At 36.9% G+C, this 24,605-nt stretch overlaps 2 protein-coding genes across 7 annotated transcripts in view; one reads left to right on the forward strand and one right to left on the reverse strand.

Moving 5' to 3' along the window:
- Positions 1 to 7,794, forward strand: part of Slf1 (SMC5-SMC6 complex localization factor 1) — a 70,227-nt gene extending 62,433 nt beyond the window's left edge. Inside the window, exons 20-21 of the mRNA XM_038324152.1 lie at positions 86 to 268; positions 2,746 to 7,794. Coding sequence (XP_038180080.1) covers positions 86 to 268; positions 2,746 to 3,227 — 665 coding nt within the window. The 3' untranslated portion in view covers positions 3,228 to 7,794. The remainder of the gene's footprint in view (positions 1 to 85; positions 269 to 2,745) is intronic.
- Positions 7,795 to 18,633: 10,839 nt separating this feature from the next.
- Positions 18,634 to 24,605, reverse strand: part of Mctp1 (multiple C2 and transmembrane domain containing 1) — a 592,391-nt gene continuing 586,419 nt past the window's right edge. For all 6 annotated transcript variants that reach the window (XM_042054767.1, XM_042054765.1, XM_042054766.1 and 3 more), the window contains 3 exons: positions 22,357 to 22,466; positions 19,716 to 19,813; positions 18,634 to 18,760 (listed from right to left, as the gene is read on the reverse strand). In XM_042054767.1, the coding sequence (XP_041910701.1) occupies positions 18,689 to 18,760; positions 19,716 to 19,813; positions 22,357 to 22,466 (280 nt within the window). In that variant the 3' untranslated portion in view covers positions 18,634 to 18,688. The remainder of the gene's footprint in view (positions 18,761 to 19,715; positions 19,814 to 22,356; positions 22,467 to 24,605) is intronic.

Below are 24,605 nucleotides of genomic sequence, written 5' to 3' on the forward strand. Positions count from 1 at the left end.
TAGGATGTGAATACAGAATATCAGTACTTTGCCACCAGCAGTACTACTAGTGCTGTTTTAAAACTTGCCTTGATTTCTAATCTAGACAATGCTGGCTGGACGCCTTTGCATGAAGCCTGTAACTATGGCAACACAGTGTGTGTCCAGGAAATTTTGCAACGTTGTCCAGAGGTAGATCTGCTCACTCAAGTGGACGGGGTGACTCCTTTGCATGATGCACTGTCAAATGGACATGTTGAAATTGGCAAGCTGCTTCTCCAGCATGGGGGTGAGTGTGCTTGTGCAAAGTGATTGCGATAAATTATCTAGGCTTTCAATAAATCGCTTAGAGGCAAATAAGGCAAAAAGCACTTTATACTTATTATGTAAGAAAAGGTGCTTTTATTTCATATTAGTGAATAATTAAAGATAAAAGTCTCATAAAATATAGCCACTCTATTAGCTGTTATAAGAATCATTTTATAATATATATGTACTATTATAACCTATTGAGGTTTAAATATAATAATATGGTTTTTTTCAGTTGAACATGTTGATATTAAATATTACTTAACATATATGATGTCTTTGTGAACTTGTCATTTCTTAAAGCTTTGGATTCAGTGCTTCCTGTGACTACTTTGGTTTTCCATTTATCCTTGTTTTATTACATGTATATGTATAACTCTCTAAACCAGTGTTGTCTTTATAAGGCATTCCTTTGTAGATTATGGAAAAGATAGCTATGAATATTTTCCATTTATATTTGCAGTCACCTAAGTTAAAGTTGGATTTTCAGATGATAGTCTAGGAATGATTCAAGGACTGTGTGAAGAGGCTGACTTAAGTATTGGATGCATCTACTGCCCTTCATGAGTCTTTCATTTTTACCTTCAGCAACTCCCATTTTAGTGACATTTTTGCATATGAACTATTACACATATTGCCTCAAAATATTCAACCTAATTTGTGTTTTCAAAAAGATAACTGAAAACTAGCTTGTAATGAGAAAAATACAAACCTTTGTGTAAATTTGTTGTATTGTGCTAATTTTAACTTAGAATTAAATGTGTTTCTGTTGTATATAAAGCACCTTGTTCTGTGTAAAATCAAAAGGCATATTCTTTATGTGGGTTTTTGTTTGCTTGCTTGCTTTTGGATTGGGATTTGGGGGGGGGTTTGTGGCGGGGGGTGATGCTGTGTACATCTAAGAAAGGATGCGTGATGGCTTGAGAGACTTGGTTATTTATAGTCTTCTCCTGCCCCCTAAAGGCCTAAGTGTGTCTGTTTTACCAACACTGTTTCATAATTGACGTAGTTCTTCTACCTTCTTTTTAAAATACTATTTGTTTTCTAAACCTAATGCTTTTCCTATTAAATATTATGTTTTTTCTACTCAAGATTTAATCTGACATTCTAGCAAATACTTGTTTCTGTATCAAATGATGTGATATGAGAGTTATTACTGTATGATATCCAGCTTATCAGTATAATATAGTCTTAGGTCAACCAATGTGAATTTTGCTAACAAAGACTAGTAAGTTAGGATAGAAAATCTGCTTATACTTGGCTAAAGTACTTGTTTTTGTTTGTTTGTTGTTTTGTTCTTTTTTTACTAATCCAGTCATAATCTGGGTTTCAATCTGTCACATGGTTTGACGTTACCACTGTGCTAAGCTATTAATTTCAAGACTTTCAGTCCTGAGAGCAATAATTTTAAGAGTGTATACTGCTGAAACTTTGTTTGCTTCAGGCATTTGTAATTTTATCCTAAGAGGAAAAAGTTAGAATATTTTGTTTTTGTTTTGAAATGCTAACAAAGATAGATATTACAATTTTCATTTGGAATTCTTTTCTCTACAATTGTGCATTAATCATTTAAGCCATCGTATGTGTGGCTATAGTCATCATTATGGGTCTTAACACTTAACAATCTATTCTCTTGTTTGGTCCATTTGATAATGATAGGAGTTTCCTATTTGGTCTCTTACTGTACCTTCATATCCCAGGTAACAGTTCTATGAGTAAGTGGGTAAAGGCTTAAAGATGTGACTGACCAGTCCAGTCCAGTCCCTGTACTTGGTCACATGACTGAGTGCTGTGTCATTGCTTTACATTCCTTACACCATTTAATATTTAGGGAATAACTTTCAGTCCTTAGCGTCTCAGTGCTCTGCAAGTACCTACTATAACTATTGGCAGGTTTTTTGTTTTTGTTTTGATAGATAGATCAACTATTCAGTTTGATTTAGAAAAATTAACATGGAAGTTTCTGTGAAGCCCTTACCTTTAAGGCAGTAAACATTAGCAAGAATAAAATGAAAAATGTACTATGTCTGCATAGGGGCTTTATAGTTTCCACACTGCCAGTGCTTTATCAGTAATGCAAAGGAGACTTTTTTTTCCTTTTTCCAAACTTACACTAAGGCATTTTATGAATTTCGTCTGTGAATACTGAAATTCTTGCTCTTACGGTGCGCAGGTAAGGTGTTTAAAACTGTCTCATTTATCTTCTATACTACTTCTCCAACTAGAGTATGGGCTTCTAAGCGGGCTTCATTAAACAATTGACTGGAATTTTAAGTTTGTAAACTCACCTTTATTAGTCTGTATAGATAGTTACGGTCTGTAGACAGCTAATTAGTAGCAACTATGGTAAAAAGCAGAGCCCTGTAAGCTTTGTGGGGAAAAGGGAAAAAAAACAGCTGTTAACCTGCCAAAATAAAAATGTTTTACTCTTAACAATTTATATTTTCTTTTTCACAGGCCCCGAGCTTTTACAACAGAGGAACTCTAAGGGGGAGTTGCCCTTGGATTATGTGCTGTCACCAAAAGACAGGGAAGAACTATTTGCCATTACCAATATAGACGATACAGTGGACAACTTTCATGCTCAGACACAGAAACATCTTTATCACCAGCAGCTTGAATTTGGTTCATTTTTACTAAGTAGGATGTTGCTTAGTTTTTGTTCAATATTTGATTTATCTTCAGAATTCACCCTAGCTTTCAAAGGGTTGGCTCATCTCAGTGAGTTGCTTATGGCATGTAATAGTGACACAGAAGCCACCAGTGGACACACTGACTGGTTACTGGATCTCTATGCTAGAAACATAAAAGCATTAAAGAAGCTCCCCGATGTTCTTAAGGAACTGCCTGGGAGTCTAAGTGTGTGTCCTGGAGTGCATACTGAGGCCTTATTGGTGACCCTGGAAATGATGTGTCGGTCAGTCACAGAGGTGTCGTGATGCCGGAAAGTGTGGGTAAGATTCTAAACATACACTTGCTCTGTCACTTAGTATAATAGTCACAGCTTTGCTTATGGACACATTTGATTTAGTCACTGACAGACTTACAGCAGATTTTCATAGCACTTAAAAACATCTGCAGAACTAGAATACAGGCTCCCTATCCAGGTTTGGGATTTAACTCAGAAAAGATACAACAATAAAAGGAAGTAGTGTTGTTGGGTATAAAATGCTCTTATTAATCGTTAAAATTCTTTGTTTTGAAAATATTTATTTATATTGTTTTGTAGAAAATAAAATATTTTTTCATATCAAAATGTCCGTTCCTCTAAGTGCTGTAGGTTTTTAAATCATGATAATGATATTCATTAAAATGTATATCTATATACTTGAAAAACTTGTTTCTCCTTTATATGCTAATGTCTAAGATGCATTTGTTTTTCCTTGTTTCTAAAATAAACCTTTTTAGAATTTTAAATTATATTTAATAATCTTTTTAAATGTTATTTATTATTTGCAATTTAACATTTCAGTTCTTTGATCTATTGTAGTTTAGCAGCGCATTATATGAAGTATGCTTTTGTTCAATTAACCAGTCTTCTGTCAGTGAAAACATTTTGCCACATATAAATTAAATAATATAATTAAAATTTACAATAAGATTACTGTGGAATAATAGGTCTGAGGTTATCTGAAATTTTAGTATGCAGTATGAATTTGCAGATTAGTGTTTCAGCTTTTTTCCTAATAGTTTATAACTTAAAAGACAGAGTGTGACTATTAACCACTTAAGAGATTGTAATTCCTTCACTGGTGAAAGTAAGTTACATTGTGTTATAGATGGGGGAAAAGAATCTTGATGTTATGTAATGTAATTGCTACCCGAGCAGCAACTAATGTGTTAAAGAAGCTTTATGCTTCATTTCACAAACAGATCTTTCAGCAAGAGACAGATGCTCAATGTCTTAGTCTTTGCACGCTAATAAAAATCGAACTTCTGTAAGATTTCAAAATAATTTTTATGTACTGTAAGTAATAACATAAAAATTTGTTTTTGTTATTAATCCTCCAAAGTATCAGCAATCACGAATAGTCACTGGGGAGGCTGAGTTAGGGGAATGACAGTGAGTTTGTATACAGACTAAGTTACAGTGTGACCCTGTCAGAGAGGAAGACAAAAAAGAAGCAAAGAGGAGAAGATGGAAAAGAGAAAGGAACCAGAAATAGTCACTGAATCTCATTATGAAGGCACCTTGGGGGAATGCTCCTCCATAAACTAACACAAACTTGAGCATAGACTTTGACTCGGGCATGGGGTAAATCTGGCTAATTTGTTCTTGCAAGGACTTTCTTTTTCTGTTTTGGTTTTCTTATATGTCAAATGGAAATAATGTCATGTCAGGTGTTCTTGTCCTGTCTCTGTCTATGATGCTTCATAAACTTTCTTTCTACTATTTTATTTGCTAATAATGAGCTGCTGCTGAAGTAGAAAGGAAGATGCTAAAGTGGACAGTGATTTTATGACTAAAAGATATGAATAGTATCATGAGTTAGGATTTGTACTGTTAGGGAGTTCCATAGTTAGATACTCACTGAAGAATATTTATTTGACTGAACTATCGCTATTGCACAGCAAGCTGTTTTGTGTCCCACAAGCCATAATGCCATGTTCCTCCAAGATGTCTTCCTTTGAGAAGGCATTGTTTCACAGTACGGGATCCTGTGTTCTGTGCAGAATTACTACACTTCAAGATTCCAGTATTATTTGTATTATTTCTTGTTTTGTAGTTTAGAAAACATAATTGTTGTCTTTAATCTATCTTAAAGGTCAAAGAGGAAAAAAAATCTAAGCATTTAAAAGTCCTGAGTTAACTTTTCATTGTAGACTTTTCAAAGTTGCAGGTGAAGACAAAGCTGAGTGATGTCACTCTGTCCTGCGTCCTCCCAGAGCAGACAGACAGTCCTATGGGAAGTAAATCAAACTATCGCCCCTTCCACAATGTGAATAAAAGTCAGTGAGCTTTCCTCCTTGGTGCAGTTTATTGCGGTTCTTAGACAGACCTTTGGAATTTTCCTGTGTTCTTAATGTTAGTTCCACTGTAGAGAATGAAGTACAAGTTCTGTAGACATAGTTTCCTACAAAACTGACCAGGAAAAAAAAAAATCACTTCTTCTAATATATAACAATGGAAAAGGAATTACTGTTTTAAGTTCAACAAAAAGCTAACAGAGCCCAAAATAATATACTTCTTAGGAGGAGCTGTGAAGGAAGGAAGGCTGACCAACTGGGAAGGTAAGCTAGAATTAAATGTGTGTGTTTTCATGTGTTTATTTGAAGTGCTGTAGAATGAAAATTAGTTCTGTGTGTTCCTGGAAGCTTTAGTAAGTGTACCCTACTTTTTAAATTGAAATACTGAGCCTGATCGTACTTTAATTTCTGATAGTACATTTGATGAGTATTACTTTGGCAGTTCTATTTTTAGAATAAATAGGCAGTGGATGGGCTTTTGAATTCATAGTGATCATTCAGAGACAAATGTGAATGGGTTAATGCTGGGGCATATACATAAATACTACAAGAATGTGCTTGCTCTTTCTTGATGCTGTTATAGGAAAATGAATAGATTTACATGAAAAGAAAAACTTACTGATGGGTTTTACAGCCCTCCTGCCTCTGATGAACTTGGGAAGAGCTGTCACTGTCGCTCCTAAGCCAGCAGAATGGTGTCTTCTCTGACTGGCATGAGCTACTTACTGCCTCCAACCTTTATTTGGTAGCTTCCATGCCTATTGCGTCTTCTGCTGAGATAGATCTTGCAAAACTCAAAATGATTATTGTTTTTATATCCGATGTGGATTGAGTTAGAAAGGTCAGTTACAGACTTACTGACAAGTACCTGGTTATGTTAAACTGAACAAGGAGTAGTTAACTAATGCATGTAAATTCGATTATGTTATCAGAAAATTCAGCTTGTATTTTAAAATGAATTGCAGTAGGGAAGTGTTTTTTGTTAATTTCTAAGCCTGTATCAGAGAAAATATCATGCACTAAATTGACCAGAAAAAGTTACATTGCTTCTGAGCATACTTTCTTCAGCACACTGATGAAGGAAGACTTTCAGAGAAGTATTTTATAAGACTTTTTAATATCGATAATCATTAGATTATTACTCTTATAGTAAATTCTGGTCCTGATCTTAGAGAACATATAGAGTTGTATGTAAACTCCTAACCCTAGTTTATGAGAACACGAGCAACATAAACTGTATCTTTTTTGTTTATTAAGATATGAAGTTGTATGAATTGTTAGAAAGAAAATTCCTTGAAATTATTTGAATAAAATCTTAGAGATTTACAAATATAAGTGATTATTTTTTGTAGATTATTGTCTCTTTGGAAGTTTTTTTTTTCTCTTATAAACTGTTTATGGTGTGATCTATTTAAACACATTGTTGCTTTTTCTAGTGTAGATATAATGCAATTGAACTTTTATCAGCCTGTTTTTAAAAGTTTGAACTGCAGCTCTTAATCCTAGATATGAATGATTTTTCTTAAAAATATAATGCTTTGCTGTTAAAGATATAACTATATTTGCATCTCTTTAAATTAAATACAGTGAACTCTTTTTGTGTTTAAAACTGCTGACTAATAAAAAGCCAACTGTGTTGTCAGAGGGACTACTGATCAGTTATTCAGTAATCATAATGAAAGGTGGATATTCATACATAGCATGGAAATGTTGAAATCCATTGCCTTTAACAGGTATAGACCCAAGAAAGTTTTATTAGCTAAACATCCATGTGTTCTTCTGTCCAGTTAAAATTGATAAATGTGATCACCTTTCTTCTCATATTATCAGATTGTATCAAATAAACATTGATGGCCCATGAATAGTAATTATTGATAGAAATGGATTAGTACTGTAGACTATAAATGATTTAATACTATCAAAAATAGAAGTTTAAAATACATTTAACACTTCCAGAGGACATCATTTGCACTGAACTAGAAATCTAGACACCAACTTTTGAGTTTTCAGCTATCATTTCTTCTGATGGTAGATGAACTGAGATTACTAACGTTTCTCTGTTCTTTTGTTCCCAAGTGAAAGGTCATATGGGGTGGGGGGGGGGGGGCAGGGATCATTAATCTTAAAGTGGTAACCAGAGTTAGTTTGCTATCGGTGACTCACAGCCTTCGTGTCAGATCAGCATGCATGGTGGATGTATAATGTGTCTGTAGTTTTTTTAGGGGGGGATGTGTTGGGTGTGTGGCTTTCCCTGAAAGACAAATTTTTTCCAGTTTGCATTCTTTCTGTTGTACAGCAGCGATGAAGTGACGGAGCATTGTGTAGAATTTGAATAGATTAAGATGTGCATTTTAAAAACAAAAACAAGTGGCAAAAATGAAACCTGAGCAGGAGAATGAGGGAAAATGGTTAGAAAATGTCTGATTTAAAGGAAACAAGAAAGGAAATGTTTCCAACTGTTGTTGAAAACAATGATTAAAGTTACTGACTACATAAAATCATACAAAAATACTGATGTGGGAGTCCCCTCTGTGTGCTGTGATTACCATTAATAAATAAATAAATAAATAAATAAATAAATAAATAAATAAATAAATGAAGGCGACATTAAGGGCAACATTGAATAAATGGGACCTCCTGAAGCTGAGCAGCTTCTGTAAAGCAAAGGACACTGTCACTAAGACAAAAAGGCAGCCTACTGACTGGGAAAAGATCTTCACCAACCCCGCAACAGACAAAGGTCTGATCTCCAAAATATATAAGGAACTCAAGAGACTAGACTTTAAAATGCTAATGAACCCAATTAAAAAATGGGGCACTGAACTGAATAGAGAATTCTCAACAGAAGAAGTTCGAATGGCCAAAAAACACTTAAGGGCATGCTCAACCTCCTTAGCAATCAGGGAAATGCAAATCAAAACAATGTTGAGATACCATCTTACACCTGTCAGAATGGCTAAAATCAAAAACACCAATGATAGCCTTTGCTGGAGAGGATGTGGAGTAAGGAGTACACTCATCCATTGCTGGTAGAAATGCAAACTTGTGCAACCGCTTTGGAAAGCAGTGTGGAGGTTTCTCAGGAAATTTGGGATCAACCTACCCCAGGACCCAGCAATCCCACTCTTGGGAATTTACCCAAGAGATGCCCAATCATATTACAAAAGCATTTGTTCAACTATGTTTATAGCAGCATTATTTGTAATAGAACCTAGAAACAACCTAGATGCCCTTCAGTGGAACAATGGATGAAGAAAGTGTGGAATATATACATATTAGAGTACTACTCGGCGGTAAAAAAACAATGACATCTTGAATTTTGCATGCAAATGGATGGAAATAGAAAACACCATCCTGAGTGAGGTAACCCAGGCCCAAAAAGATGAACATGGGATGTACTCACTCATAATTGGTTTCTAGCCATAAATAAAGGACATCGAGCCTATAATTCGTAAAAAATCCTAGAGAAGCTATATAAGAAGGTGAACCCAAAGAAAAACATATAGTTATCCTCCTGGATACTGGAAGTAGACAAGATTGCCGGACAAAAAATGGGAACATGGGGGTGGGGTGGAATGGGGGGATGGGGGGAAGGGGAGAGAAAAGTGTGAAGTGGAGGATGGGAAGAGCTTGGGGGAATAGGATGGTTGGGATATAGGAAGGGTGGATATGGGAACAAGGAATTATATATCTTACTTAAGGGAGCCATTCTAGGGTTGGCAGAGACTTGACTCTAGAGGGGTTCCCAGGTGTCCAGGAAGACGCCCCCAGCTAGGTCCTTGGGCAGCTGAGGAGAGGGTGCCAGAAATGTCCAGATCCTATTGCCATACTCATGAATATCTTGCATATCACCATAGAACCTTCACCTGGCATTGGATGGAGAAAATGACAGAGCCCCACATAGGAGCACTGGACTGAGCTCCCAAGGTCCTGATGAGGAGCAAAAGGAGGGAGATCATGAGCAAGGAAGTCAGGACCGTGAGGAGTGCGTTTACCCATTGAGACGGTGGGACAGATCTAACGGGAGACCACCAAGTCCAGTTGGAATGGGACTGATGGAACAGGGGACCAAACCAGACTCTCTGAATGTGGCTGACGGTGGAGGAGGACTGAGAAACCAAGGACAACGGCACTGAGCATGAACTCTACAGCATGGACGGGCTCACTGTGAGCCTTGTCAGTTTGGTTGCTCACCTTCCTGGACTTAGGCGGAGCTGGGAGGACCTTGGACTTAACATAGTGAAGGGAACCCTGATGGCTCTTTGTCTTGGAGAAGGGTGGAGTGGGGGTATGGGTGGAAGGGAGGGGAGGGAAGGGGGAGGAGGAGGGGAGGAGATGGAAATCTTTAATTTAAAAAAAATGAGAAAAAATTAAAATAAAATACTATAAAAAAACTGATGTGGGAGTCCCCTCTGTGTGCTGTGATTACCATTAATAAATAAATAAATAAATAAATAAATAAATAAATAAATAAATAACTGCCTTAGCCTGTTGACACGGCAGAACTTAGGCAGGCGGAGAGGACTGGACTGAATGCTGGGAGAAAGAAGGGCAAAGTCAAGGGACGCTATGGAGCTGCTGCCAAAGATAGCCAAGCAGTGATTTAATTCATACAGTTTCTGTGTGATTATTTTGGTTCTTAGTAGCCAGGACAAACAAGCTTCTCTTCCTACAGAAGGCATATGAACAGGTATGAATCTTGGATAAGCTATGTCCTTGGCATTTTTGAGAAATTTTAGTAGGCTGAACCAAGGGTTTAGGTGGTAAGTTTTGTAGAATGCTCTTATGCTTGAAATTCAGTAAGAAGTACTTTTTATTAAAACACCAGATTAACAGGAACATTCAGACCAGTCTGTTGTGACAAGTGGTGTTCACTGTTCTCCACGGGGTTAGTAAATCTAATTGTCTTCACTACAAGGACACTTAGGAACGACAAGGAAGCAGTGACACTTAGAAGTAATTGTCATATTTTTCTCATCACTACAATTCTTACAAATTCCCTTCCAAGGAACCATAATTCATACTGAGACATGTCATTGGAAGAAACTAACTTACAGAGAGGTCAAAACCCATTTACTAAAAGTTCACTAAATGCCTTTTTCTTTTCTCACTTATTTTAATTTTGTAATGAAAAATAGCAAGTATTTAAATGTATTAGATACTTTTCTCTAAATTTCATGGGGAAAATACAAGTAAATACATTGTTATTGGTAGTTATATTTATGTGTGAAACATTTTAATTTTTTTTAATTAAATCATTGCTTGGCCCATTAGCTCTAGCTTCTTATTGGCTAACTCTTACATATTAATTTAGCCCATTTCTAGTAATCTGTGTATCACCATCTGGCTGTGGCTTACTGGCTTACTGGCATCCATCTCTGGTGGAGCTACATGGCTTCTCTCTGACTCCGCTTCCTTTCTCCCAGCATTCAGTATAGTTTTCCCTGCCTAGCTCTGTTCCCCTATAGCTCTGCTATAGGCCCAAAGCAGTTCTTTTGTTAACCAATGATATTCACAGCATACAGAAGGGGATCCCACATCACTTCCTTTTTTCTGTTTAAATATAAAAGGTTTGAGCTTTAACATAGTAAAATTACATATTATCATAACTAAGAAAAACTATAAATTCTTCAACTCCATCAAAGACTCCAGAAGGATATAATATTACCTAAGTTAACAGGAAGTGCATTGTAAGCAACTTCTAAAACTCTAGAAATGATAGAGACATCTCGCTGCCTGGACAGTCACCCTAAGTTCTTCTGTACCATTGGGGCATCATTCTTCAGCCTACAGGCCTACAGTATCTAGCAGTCTTTTCCACAAAGCAGGAAATTTTAAAGACAGTTCCACTTATATATATTGGCAGTTTTATCAGTCACTTTCTTCTGTGTCCTGCAGAATGTCTCACAGACTCTTTCATGAAGCAGGAACCTTGGAAGATGGCCTCACCTTTAGGCAAGTTCAGCAGTCATTTCTCTGTGGGTTCTGCATGTCCAGTTAAGCAGTCCAGGCAAGAACAGTTTCTTACCCAAATGACTAACCAACTCCATAAGGAGTCTCTTCAATGCCCATCTTCCTCTTGAAGTAGCAGGTGCTGCCAGGAGCAGATGTGGCTCATTGTCATGAAAAATCCTACATTCTTAAAATATTTTAAATGCCATATTCTGTAGTCTTCGAAAGGTAGGAAGAATGCATATCCACCTGAAATACATCTCTGTGCATCTAGAAAATATAACATGACTACAAGCTTGATTATTATAGATGACTACTAACATTTCTTAATTATAAATTACATTTTAAATGAGCTGCACACAACAATACCTTAATCAAGAGCAGAAATATACATATAATATTTTTATTCATCTAATTTTTGTAAAATAGTTTATATTTGTTCACAGTACCAGTAGCCTACTTATTTGAAAGAGATACTCCTATTTGAGTCACTTCTTTTTCTTTTACATTTATTTACTTTTTATGTATTTGAGTGCATTGTGTGGGGGCATACATGCCATAGCAGGCACATGGATGTTAGAGCACAACCCACAACCCTTCGGAATCGGTTGTACATAGATAGGTGCTGGGGACTGAACTCAGGTCATCAGGTTTGGTAGTGATGTCTCTACCCACTGACCAATCTTATTGGCCCAAGAATTGATCTTGAAATGCTTTTAAACTTGCATCTCCTCCATTTTTAAAAAATAGCTAGAGCTGGAGGAGGAGGGGAGGAGATGGAAATTTTTAAATATAAAAAAAAAACCATAAAAAAAAGAAGAAAAAATACCAGACATCACAGTAGTGCAAATGGATGGATGCTCTTATTCATAACGTGAAACTCTAAAGGAGGGAGCTGTATATCATATTTAAAGAAATTTAAAAATACATGTCAATAAATGGGAAAAAATAACTAGAGCTTTAAAATTTGCCATTTTTCTTCAAAGCAGGCTATAATTGCTATCTAATAAAGATCTTAAGTAGCTCAGTTGTCCTGTGTATTTCTTTGAGAGTGAATCTGACAACTCACTTCATGGTACCTTAGACAAGAGCCTCTCCAGTGTTCAAGTGGAAGATTGCTCCTTGCTCTTCAGTGGTAGCTTTTGCTTGCTAGATTTACAACTTTTGAAGGGGCTAGTCATAACATAAAACCCTTTTTTATTTTACCATTTTATAAATGTTAATGGAAACAATTATGTGCTTTCTGAAGAGTTTTTACTTATTTTACACAGAAAACAGGAAGTTATGAGACGTAGTTGTTTATAATTGCTCTATAAAATCGAAATGGAACTATGTAAACTTATTTACAACAGAATGACAGATATACGACGTAGCTGTCTACGAAGAGGGTTCTAACATTACCATGCCATTGTTATCTAGGCACACTGTTGCATGCACATCCAGGATGAAGGCCAAGAGTATAGTGTAATACATTAATTAATCTCCAAATGCATAGAAACATCATAGCTTTTTTTTTTTTTTTGAAAAGTAACGAAAGGTAGCTGTAAAGCCAGGAAGTAGTGGTAACTCTCTTTTGGTGGGAGGATTTCCTGACTGCCAAATGAAAGTATTTTGAATTAGCATTATAGTGCACAAGAATGAATGATACCTGTTTACGAATTGGTGTGTCTGGTGTTGGTTATGTAAATAAATGCAAAATGGTTTGTGCTTATTTCCATCCCCATCCCCAAAAAAGTACTGGTGATTGTTTTTCCTGTTAAATACTTTGGTTTTCCATACAAGGATTAAACCTCAGGCCTGATATTTATTAGGCAAGTACTCTAGTATAGAACCATAGTCTCAACCTCTAAATAGCATCCGCCACTTCTGAACATCCAATAGGGAAATTTTAAATAGCAAACAAATGAAATGGAAATGAAATTGGGGAAAGGGGACTTCAAATGGGTTTGGGCATTTGACCTCTCCAGGTAGGTTCTGTATGTTTCACAAGTCTAGGACAAATGCAAAAAGCATATGATTCTGTAAATTTGGTTAGAAATTGGAAGTAACCTCCTGTCACAAGCAAGCCCCTTTGTGTAACAGGAAGTAGAATGGTATATTTTGCAGAATTGATCTTCAACGGACCACACATACAGTTTTGACTTAGAGTTGTTGGAATCACTACTGTGTAAGGAAGAATATTTTATGGGGGATTTAGTTGTATGGATTCTGTTTCTCTGGTAACTATAAAAAAAGAATCTTGAGAAAAATAATTGGTATTTTCTTCTCCTTTGCTCCCTTCTGTGATCCAGCTGTCTTTGTGAAAACTGGTGCTTGGCTGTTGTCTCAGGCGCTTACTATAATGCAGAACACAATTAAAATTTGTTGGAATCATGTGGGCTCTTTTCTGTAAAAATTTAGCATTTCTTCCAAATCTGTCACCACTTGAACCCAGGCAAAATAAAATCATTTAACTTGACTGAAGCCAGTTTAAAGCTAGCCACTGAGCCTGGACTGAGCCATGTCAACTTTCCTCACTAGTAGGACTCAAAGCTAGCTCCTTCAGCCAGAGCTCGGGATTTCCTCAGATCAGTCTTCCTGAGAAGTCAGGTGGTTTTTCACTGGCTCATTGGGGCTGTTCCTTTTCTATTTGAGGGAACATTAAGAAATACAGAGCAGGGAAGGCCTGCATTGCAGTTATTTTGATACATACTGAGAGCACGTTGACATAGCTATTCAACTAAAGCTCTCTGCCCTATTAGTTGATGAGAGCAGATCATGCAGTACCATTGTCCTGGTACTGGACAACCGTAGTCCTGGGACTGGAGACTCAGCAGTTAATGATACTTAACTTTTCTTAGAGAGGACTGAAGTTGGTTCTCAGCAGTTCATAATCTGAGAATCCATTTCCAGGGGATCCAATACCCATTTTTGACCTCTGTGGGCATTGTATGTATAGTGCACTTTAAACACATGCAGACAAACACTTGTACACATAAATATCCTTTTTTCACTGCATTCAAAGATACACGGAATTTTTTAAAAATTGTTTTTACAAAAATATTGGTGTAGTACTACACACAGGATATTTTGTAGATTTGTTTTTTATTGTTTTCAGCTTAGAATGTGAAAGATTGAACAACTTGAAATTAGAGAATAATTATATATTTAGTTGTCTCATTTTGTTTTTTTTGTTTTATGGATGTTTTTTTTTTTTCCTTTTTCCTTTTAAACCAGAAACCCTAGGGGGAGGGGAATGCATACTTTGGGCATTAATGCATGCTTTTATAGTGTTCCAACATAGAGATTTTCTTGGTGTGTTTGGAGTCTCAGGTTCAGCTAAAGTAACTTCTCATGTGACTGCCATTATACAAGGTACCATTGGATGAATGTGGAAAATGAGTGTAAAAGAATTCTCACGACAAAAGGGGGTTGCTTTCTGCTCCTGTTATTGTTTTAGTGAGTTACAGCAATCATCCTTGGAAAGAGTTATAAAAGACATTTTTATTATATTTAGGTGGCTTTAATTCAACCGAGCAGTTAGGAAAGGCTGACTCCACATACTCTAATCAGACCAGTGGCTAACCATCTGGACATATAACATTGCAAACTCCAAAACTTAAACATGCTTTAATAAGAGCTGAGGTTTTTCTTGTTGTTTTGGTTTGTTTTTTTTTTTTTTTTTTGTTTTGGGCTTTTTTTTTTTTGTCTTAAGTTTAATACTGGCTATTTTGTATTTGAAGCCACCAAACGCCTTATGCATTTCTTTTGAAGCTGAGCACCAAAGCACTATTACTGAACAGTATTGTAAGCAGCCAGGCTTATTTAAGCTTATAAGTTGAATAATGCTTGCTATATTTTGGCATCAATATTAGACATCTTTGGATTTTGACATCAAAGTAGAAAGTGTTCTCCCTTCCCCTCGCCCCGTGACCACTGGATAGGATTTAACTGCTCAATGCTCAATTTCAGCATTCGCCTGTTCATTCCAGCACTTGGGAGGCTGATTGCAAGTTAGAGGCCAGAGTCTTGTTAAAATTTAAGGAAACTTCTAAAAAGTTACTTTCATAAACATACCATTTAAATTTGTCTGTTTACAAACTCCAAATTTGGTTTGATTATACTATTGATACACACATACACTATAATTGCCCTTCTCAGGGTTATACAGTAGATACACAATAAATGCATCACAAGTCATGTAAAAAATATTTTAACTTACATTATCCTAGTGCATAGAATGGCTCAAAATTAATTTAGAACACCCCTTCCTCTCATGAACCCCTAAGTTTGAGTCGAAAACTAACAAAATAAACTATTAGGTAACAATGTGCTAAAAGTTACAAAAGATATCTGAATTATCCCAGGATATGGTGGCAGAATCCCTTCTCTGTAGAGACTTAAACATCATCTACCCCTCGTTATGTGATATCAGTGACAAACCAAAGCATCTTGCCAAAGTTCAGCTTGGTGAACCAATAAGTTTATCAGACTAACTTTCAGAAGATGAATGAGGGGTCACCTACAGAAGCATGGATGACCCCAAAGCAACTGCACTGAGAAGTCTTGACCAGTATGAATTATGCCTCCCCATTCCTGCATAGATGTGGTCCCTTTTCAAGTAACCTGCCTATATACTCTACGCCTCTTTAAGGTCACAGGTAATTAGGGCAGAATTGCATCCAGATTGCTAGAATCTTGCACTCACTGTTCCTCTATGCCCACTCCTTTTTGGAGGGATCAACTGTAAGTGTGATTATGATGGTCTTTTAACGAGCCGGCACAGTTGATCTAAGGAAGATGGCAGTTGTCTTGCCCAGAGAACAGCATTATACAACAATGACTGTAGTGTGGAATTTAAATATAGATTGTTGAGCAGTTCACAATGTCTGCTACATTTAACAAGTCAAATAGATGTTGGGCCACATTCAGTATAACTTAGTACTTAGTTTATATAACTTAGAATATTTACTTCAGACTTCTCTGAAAACCAAGCTGCACAGAGAAACCTTGACTCAGAGAGAGAGAGAGAGAGAGAGAGAGAGAGAGAGAGAGAGAGAGAGAGAGAGAGAGAGAGAGAGAGAGAGAGAAAGAAAAATCTAATTTGTGGCTGAGAATTTAGCTCAGTGGTAGAGCACTTGCCTAGCAGGGGCTAAGCCCTGAGTTCAGTTCTCAGTTCTGGGAAAGAAAAAAAGAAAAGCAACTGAAAACCAAGGCATCCTTCTTAAATATAAAAAGCACCTATACAAGAAAGTTAAAAATCCTACTTGGCATTATCCATTTGGCCCTATAAATATGTTTTCTGAAAGCATTAAGGGCTAGCTTGAAGGTGACTTTCTGACTCCAGATAGTTTTCTCTGCTTCACTGTATGCTTACTGTGCCAAAGGTACTGAGTTTTCACTGTTGCCAGGGTTTCAAGAATAGCCCTGCTCAAATCAAATATGTTTCCCCAAGTGAAGTATCACTAATGAACAAACGTGCACCCAGTAACCCACTGTGCATTTCTTAACTCTGAAAAAAATAGTGATTTTACATAGAAAAAAGTTGTTTTCTTTTGTATTTAATGAAGTGAATATGTAGTCAACATTACTATTGAACTAAGCATCTGAAATATTACACAGTGAAACAAACGAAACTTAGTCATTTGTTAATGGTTCCATCCACTAGATCCATCTAAGGTTATAGAATGTTAGACTTAGACATTTGAGTAGACACAGCACAGAACATAAATCTCAAACAGGTATAATCAGAACTTAGACCAAAGGATTTCATCAATAAACTTGGAATAGGCCAGCTTCATAAAGTAGTATGTTTTTGCAACAAACAGTGATGGAATGCAGATATAAACATGTTGTTTTAACCATGATACCCTAGATAGAGCATGTTGAGGTCAAAGCCTTTCTGTAGAAAGGGAATTTAGTCAACATTCTTCCAAGCTTAGTGTATAAACATCAAAATAGTTCTATTGTAAGAAATAGTATTTAACAACATATTTCTAAAATAAAAATACTTTAAAAATCAGCTTTGATGAGATTTAAAGAATTTCTTTAGAGTGAAATATATATTTCTGCTTTTCTACATTGTCCAGCACAACCCCCACCTTCATCTCACCCCAGTTATTTATTAATAGCAATTAATAAAATAGTGCAAAATATTGCAGCAATTTCCATTGAGTTTATTCCTTTACAGCAATTTCCATTGAGTTTATTCCTTTAAAAGTCAGTGAAGGCACTCTCACTGACTGACCAAGAATCTCTGCAGAGGTAAATTCCCTTGATAGACCCTGGAGTTGGTCTTAGGAATGCACTGTTAAAGTATACAGTGTGGTTAGCGAAACATTTTTAATAGTAACCACTTTAAACACAGTTTATTTTACAAAACAGGCTTTCATGCATTATCAATGTTCTTCATAAATGATGTAATGAAGCACTGGCCTTTCTCTTAGTCCACTGCCTTCTCCACATTAAAGCTCACTAATAAAAAGCATGTTAGTAGTCTAATGAAAAAGCAGATACTGGTTTTTTGTTTTCCTCTGTGAGGACACTTAAATTTACTTTTTCAGATATACAAGGGCATAATTTGATACCAAATGCAGTATGGATTTACTTTGCTAGTATATTTGACAGCTAAATCGGCTTGCTAATTTGCTAACTCAGTATAAATTAAATAGTGGTATATAAAAACCCTGATAATCACTTACAAACCTGGCAGTATTTATTTAATATATTTCTGGAGAGATTTTAAGGTTTTAGATGGAATGATAGAAGGCTTAAGAGTTTTATTCATAGAATCTCAGATTCTCTTAAGGGATTGGGTATGAGGACACAGCAGAATATATGATGTGCCTGTCCTTATGAACTTAAAATCAGCCTTAGCTATACATAAGTAACGTACTTACACAGGAGTGAAAGTCAGGATTATGTTATATTGAAATGCAACATTTCCATTATTCAATCTTTGGGGTTTCCCTTCTTTTATACTGTATAAACATTTAAAAAATACTAATGAATTGCATTTCAGATAAGAAGTCATCACATAACAAAAAAAAACCCTAAAATCAAATCAGCATATATATTTTATGTAAGGTTAATCAGAGTACAATTGAGCATTTAATCTGATATTCTGGTTCTTTCATTTATAATTCAAGGAATGTGCTTCCAGTTTTATAACCATTATTTTTATTCTTTCAGTTGGTTGTATTACCTATAGCTAACAAGGCTTCCACACCATTATTTTTATTCTTTCAGTTGGTTGTATTATCTATAGCTAACAAGGCTTCCACACTCCACTAGTTAAAATCCTTTATCAAGTTGAGTCTGTACAATGGAAGTATATTTTCAAAGACATATGCCTTTGTACACTATTTACAAATTTTCTCAATCATGATAAAAAGAGAAAATAAATAAAAAGGAGAAAGAAAAGAAAAAAAAAAAAAACCGAGGCTGCAGGGTTTTTCTTTTATCTTTCCAGGCGAGCTGGTCCCTCAGTGCTGGGAGCTGGCTAGCCAAGGGTGTTTTTCTTCCTTTTATATGGGCTATGAGAATGGTCTGGTTTCAGTTCTTGGTACTGCACCTGTTTAAACAGTTCAGAAAAAGACTGGTCAGGTGGCCACTTCCTGGCAAAAGAAGGAAAAGCTAAGGAATGAGAGACTGCTTGGGGAGGGAGGTGAGGGGGAGGGGGTATGCTATTCTAGAAACCAAGTGGGAACTCCAGCTGGTGTAAAAAGCAGCAGGGGGTTAGAGGCAGAGTCAGGAGGGAAATCCTGCCAGAAAATGCCTGAAGCCTCATGTGAACTTTGCTAATGGACTGTGACTGTTACTGACCGGAACACAATACAATGAAAGAAAATCTATCTCTATTTTTGAAGAGCTGGATAATGATTCTTTGCAGTTTGTTTGTTAAATACAGCCTTAATCTTCACATAGCCCATAGTTGTATGTATGGAATGAAAAACTCAACTGAAACTAATGCAAACTGTGATCACTAAAACCTACTTCAAGGCTGTGATTAAAAACCTTTATTCCACTTTGAAATCAGTCCGTTAGTACATGTTAAGTCCAAAGGATTTGTGAGATATGCTATAGTATTTCAAATGAAAACATTTTCCCTAATCTAAAATATACATTAACATGAGTCTTTAAAATGTATTGAATTTATGTAATATGCACAAATAGTTTGTAATCACCACCAGTTCGCCTCCATCATCTACATCTAAAATAACTCTGTTTTCTCTGTCTCTTCACAAACTTAGCTGGGCTTGGGGTGCATTCTCCCCAAAAGCCATGTGATGGCTAACTCTTGGGGTACATTCTCCCCAGAAACCATATGATGGCTGACTTTCAATCTTGTGCTTGCTGTTCTTTATAGCTTTTTCTAGATTAATGTCTAGTTGGCTAAAGAAAAACTGCAATGGCTTCATTGACTTTTAACAGACCCTTCTATGGCCTTTGACATTGAAGAGTTTAAAAATTGAAAGCCAGTGTTATACTACATACAAGCAAGTAACATAATAATGAAATATACATACCACTTGTACATCTGAAGGGACTCTGGAAAGGAAGTCAAGTACTTCATTGTTATCAATTGCATATGGACTCCGAAGCTTTTTTGTAAATTTATTAATACCTAAAAAAGTGACATTTCAAACATTATTGAGTTCATTATTGAGTGTGGAGTTAGGCAAAGAACATTTCTGGAGAAGGCATTATGGCGATTTGAACATCAACTTTGTGCTACCCCTTAGCCTTGACTGGGTGGCCTAGTTAGTAGTATAGACCTCCTTCAACTTGCCCAGCTGAACTGCTGCTTGCTTTTCCTGTGTACAGCTGAATAACTTCTTCCCAGTAGGTGAGGTTTGGGGGAAAACAAAAGGGATCCTAGAAGGGATACACAGTGTCTTGCCTGACTAGGTTCCCAGGGTTGCAGTCCCGAGACGATTTGCTTCATGTTTAGGCAAGATGAGACTTACCTGTCTACATTTCTAGGTTGTGATTGTTAGGTAATATATTATTTTTCTTTTTTCCAAAGATATTTATTTTAGGTGCTACTGTTATAAAGCAAACTAAATGTTTAGAAGTCATGTGATTTGATGGTTGGTTATTGTTTAAATTGAAATGAAAAATATTGCCATAAATTTTGGGGAAAAAGTATTCAGCTTTGCATTAAATCAACACACAGATGCAAACTGAGGGATAGACTTGGGATCTCAGCTCTTAATGGCGTTCCTACAGAATGAACTCTGTCACACTGGTCTTGGTCTCTTTCCAGCCATGTGAGACCTATGTCCTGGATTTCTTAACATTTTAGCAGTCACCTATCACTAAAATAAATATTTTTTGAATTTTTTCATTTGATGAAACAAAGCTCAAACACATCCTATGAAATTATTTTTCAGACAGCTAGCCACTGGGGCCATACGGGTGGCCCTAAAAGCTCCATAGCCAGATGGGGCCTTAGGCTCCAGTTTCAGAGAAGCTGAGTGGGGAAGGGGTTCCTTGCCACATGGCAGTAGAAATGGTTCTGCAAGTCTGAACTTATATCCTAGGAAGATATGGTTATTCTTTGCCCTAAACTCTTCAGTGAAACAGTATCTGCACTGACCATCAGAGAAATGAACAAAACATTAGGGCTTAATAGACTAGAATAGGGAAAAATTAAAATCAAAATGAAAAAGCCCCATCTTTTGAATAGGAAAACTGGTGACTTAATTGAATGGTAGAAATTGGGAAAGAAAAATATAATCACTACTTCCTCTGCCCTCCATCCAGGGGCTAGAGCCAGTACTGGAAGGGAAATTGGAAACATGGGCCAAAGAAGAAAGAAAACAAGAATATTTTTATTATTGAAAAATTGTGTGTGTGTGTGTGTGTGTGGTGTGTGTGTGTATACACGTACCTCAGTAGGATAGAAAAGAACATTGGCATGGGTGGTTGTGTGGGTATTGAGAACCAAAACTGGGTCTTCAGCAAAACTGGTAAGTATTCTTAACTGCCAAGCTAACTCTCCAGCCCCCAAAATGGGAATCTTAAAACTAAACAGGATGGAGACTGTTGTTCTTAATTTACTTTCTTTTGGTATGATTCTTTTAATGATTTGGGAGGCAAAAAAAAAAAATCTCTGTAAAAAATTCCGTTATTGGGCTGGAGAGATGGCTCAGTGGTTAAGAGCACAGACTGCTGCTTTTCCAGAGGTCCTGAGTTCAATTCCCGGCAACCACATGGTGGCTCACAACCATCTGAAATGGGGTCTGGTGCCCTCTTCTGGCCTGTGGGTAGACATGGAGGCAGAACACTGTACATGTAATAAATAAATAAATCTTTAAAAAAAATTCCATTATTTACAATATAAGCATGTTTTCTTAAATCAAGGCCTATTTTCCATCCTTGTATTTTTTTTAAGTTTAGGAATCTTGATGTATGTGTACATTGATGAGGGACAAGTAGAAAGTGTTTCTATATGGTGGTGGATTATAAGGATTGAAGATTGGGTTTTCTAAACCAAAAAGTTCACCAAGAAATAAGAAAACTTCAGTTTCAGTTCTTCATAAGGCTGAAAGTGACCACCTCCTGAATGGGCTCCCGGTCAGGGGGACCGCTGGAAGCATATCGCAAAATCGCAAAAATATTAGGGGGGAAATCACCTTTAAAGTAGACTTTTCTAAAAGCATCCTTACTTAGTAGGCTTTTTGGTTGTTCCTAAGGAGCCTGTAAATGCTGGTAGGGCTTTTTCTGAGTCCTAAAGGTGACCTTTTAAATGGACAGCTCGTGCTGTGTTTACAGACATCCACAAGATAAAATACCGCAGCAAAAGGTATATTGTCCTAAACGTACCACATGGCTTAAAGTGCCTCCACTGGCATTTAAGTGGTAAAAATAAATCAGTGATATCTAGACAAAGTTACACTTTGATATATGAAGAATCTGTACCAGTACATGTTTATAGTATGATGGGAGCTGTGGTGCCAGATAAGAAAAATGCATTTTACACTGAGACCTAAATCTCTATGCTGTTGTGATTTTTTAACTGACCTGTCCTTTTTCGTCATGGAGTGCCTACATGACCATAAATACAGAGCACTGCTGATGCTATAACTCACCTCTTAAAAACAGTTTGTTCTTAGCTGCTAAAACAGCTGGAGTGTTTGTTGTTATTTAAAAAGCTTTACTTACCCCAGACAAGCACAATGTATCGCAGTGGGATGAAGTACAGAATGACTGTGAACACACAGAGGGCTACAATGGCCAGCCAGCTTAAGAATGGGACAGTCCAGTTGAAAGTACTGAGTGGAGAAGTAACAAATCAATAATGTGAGCACTTCACACTTCTCTAAAGCAGAGTTAAGTTAAACATGGTTTTGAGTAACGGTTGACTATCAGAGAACACAGTTTAGTCATAATCGGTTTCATTCATGAACACAGACCCAGGTAAAGGATCTTGCTACCAGCCCCACTAGGTTGTCCCAGGAATTTCATAGTCTAAAATCTTTACACAACTTGGATACCTCCCTACATAGTAAAAATATTTTTCCCACTACTAAAACTAGTACCCATCCTTGTTTATTTTTAAATTTTATACAGTAGGGGTTTACCACTCATCCTCCTAAAAACACCATAGGCCCATGCGGGAATGAATGTTTGAAGTACGTGCAACTCTTGGAGCACTGTGTGAGCCTTAAATTTTAGAATTCCTTTTAGGAACACTCGCTTTCTTTTCCTTTTCAGCTTTGTAGAACTCAGGGAGGGGGTGTTGGGATTCAGGCATTATGCTGGCATGCCCTTTAAGAGACAAGCTCCACCCACTCCCCCCCTCCCTCGTCTCTCCTCCTGCTGCACTTCTGAAGGACTTTTTTCTCTCTCATTCCCTCTCTTTGTCTCCTGTCTCCCCCATTTTCTCTTCCCTTCCCTTCCCTTCCCCAAATAAAACTCCTCACTTAAGCTGTCCACATGGCATATTCTGTCATCCTCCCTGGTTTGAAGGTCTCTGTCTCTCTCTCTCTGGCCAAGGTCTCTCTAGCACCTGTTTACAACAAGAAAAAGGAATCCAAACGGGGGTGGGGGGAGTAGATGGGAGCCGGACAGAGCTGGAGGGTCTCCAGTGTTCCTGAGCTGAGACTGGATGATAACAGGAAGGGCCAGGTCACAGAAGGTGATGAGACAGTAGTGGACACTGCCTGGTTGCCTAACAAGTTAGTGAAGAGAACTGGGAGCTGGGAGGTTCTGCTGGTGGTGAGGTATTTATCAGTGTCAGCAGAGTGTACATAATGCTCAGTAAAAGTGGGCCCCAAATTCAGGGTTTCATGCCATGCTCTAGTGATAGGCAATGGGGCAAGGGACGGTTATTACAAGAACGGAGGTAAAAGAGAGACGGACATACTTAGTCTTTAGAACTGTGAGACGATTGCATAGAGATACATTTAGAGGTAAGAAGGAGATTATTTTATGTAGCACACAGGAAAGTTGAAACTCAGCATTGATGTATACATGGAAATGTAGGAAATTAAAAACTATACAAAATAAAATGCATTGTACTTGCAACAGCACCACATGAACAGCACCATATGGTGACTCATACTTTTGGTTTAAATAATTTGTTCCTTTTAAATTCTGTGTGTGACCAAGGATCTAAGTCTACAGAATACTATTGGTCATGAATAATAAAGGCTTCTCCAGCTATAGAGCAGCATTTCTTAAACAGTTATTGATAATTGTTACAGGCCAGTTATCAAATACCTGGCTATTGTAAAGCCTCAGTATATCTTGAATTAATAGTCAGTTACTATCAATACAGTATTATATTTTTTAAAGAAAACCAGTATGGTGGCACATGACTGGTCCCAGGACTCCTTTGCTCTCTTTCTCTCTAGATCTACATCCTAAATGTATTAAAAATAAAATTATTTAAAATAAAACTATGTGAGAATAAAAGTATAAATTCTAGCTGGGCATAGTGGCACATGCCTTTAATTCCAGCACTGGAGAAACAGGCAAGTGGGTCTCTGTGAGTTCAAGGCTAGCCTGGTCTGCATAGTGAATTCCAGAACAGCCAGAGCTATATACGGAGACCATGTCTCAGAAAAAAAAAAAATATGTTGGTGTGTTTGTGTGTGTGTGTGTGTGTGTGCTCCTTACTTGTATATTGTACATTATATCTCAATGAATCACACGCCTTTAATCCCAGCACATAGGAGGCAGAGTCAAATGGATCTCTGAGTTACAGGCTAGCCAGAGCTACAGAATGAGAACCTATTTCAAGAATAAAAATAAACACAAAAAATATATACACACATAAAAAAACCAACCAACCAAACACAAATAGGATGATCAGAGGTGAAGAGCACTTGTCCTTGCAGGGGCCGCTTTCAGTTCTCAGCGCCCACGTGTTGACTCCACTACCTGCAACTCCAGTCCTAGAGGCTCCA

Source organism: Arvicola amphibius, chromosome 3 (genome assembly GCF_903992535.2).
Source record: "Arvicola amphibius chromosome 3, mArvAmp1.2, whole genome shotgun sequence".
Classification (NCBI taxonomy): domain Eukaryota; kingdom Metazoa; phylum Chordata; class Mammalia; order Rodentia; family Cricetidae; genus Arvicola; species Arvicola amphibius.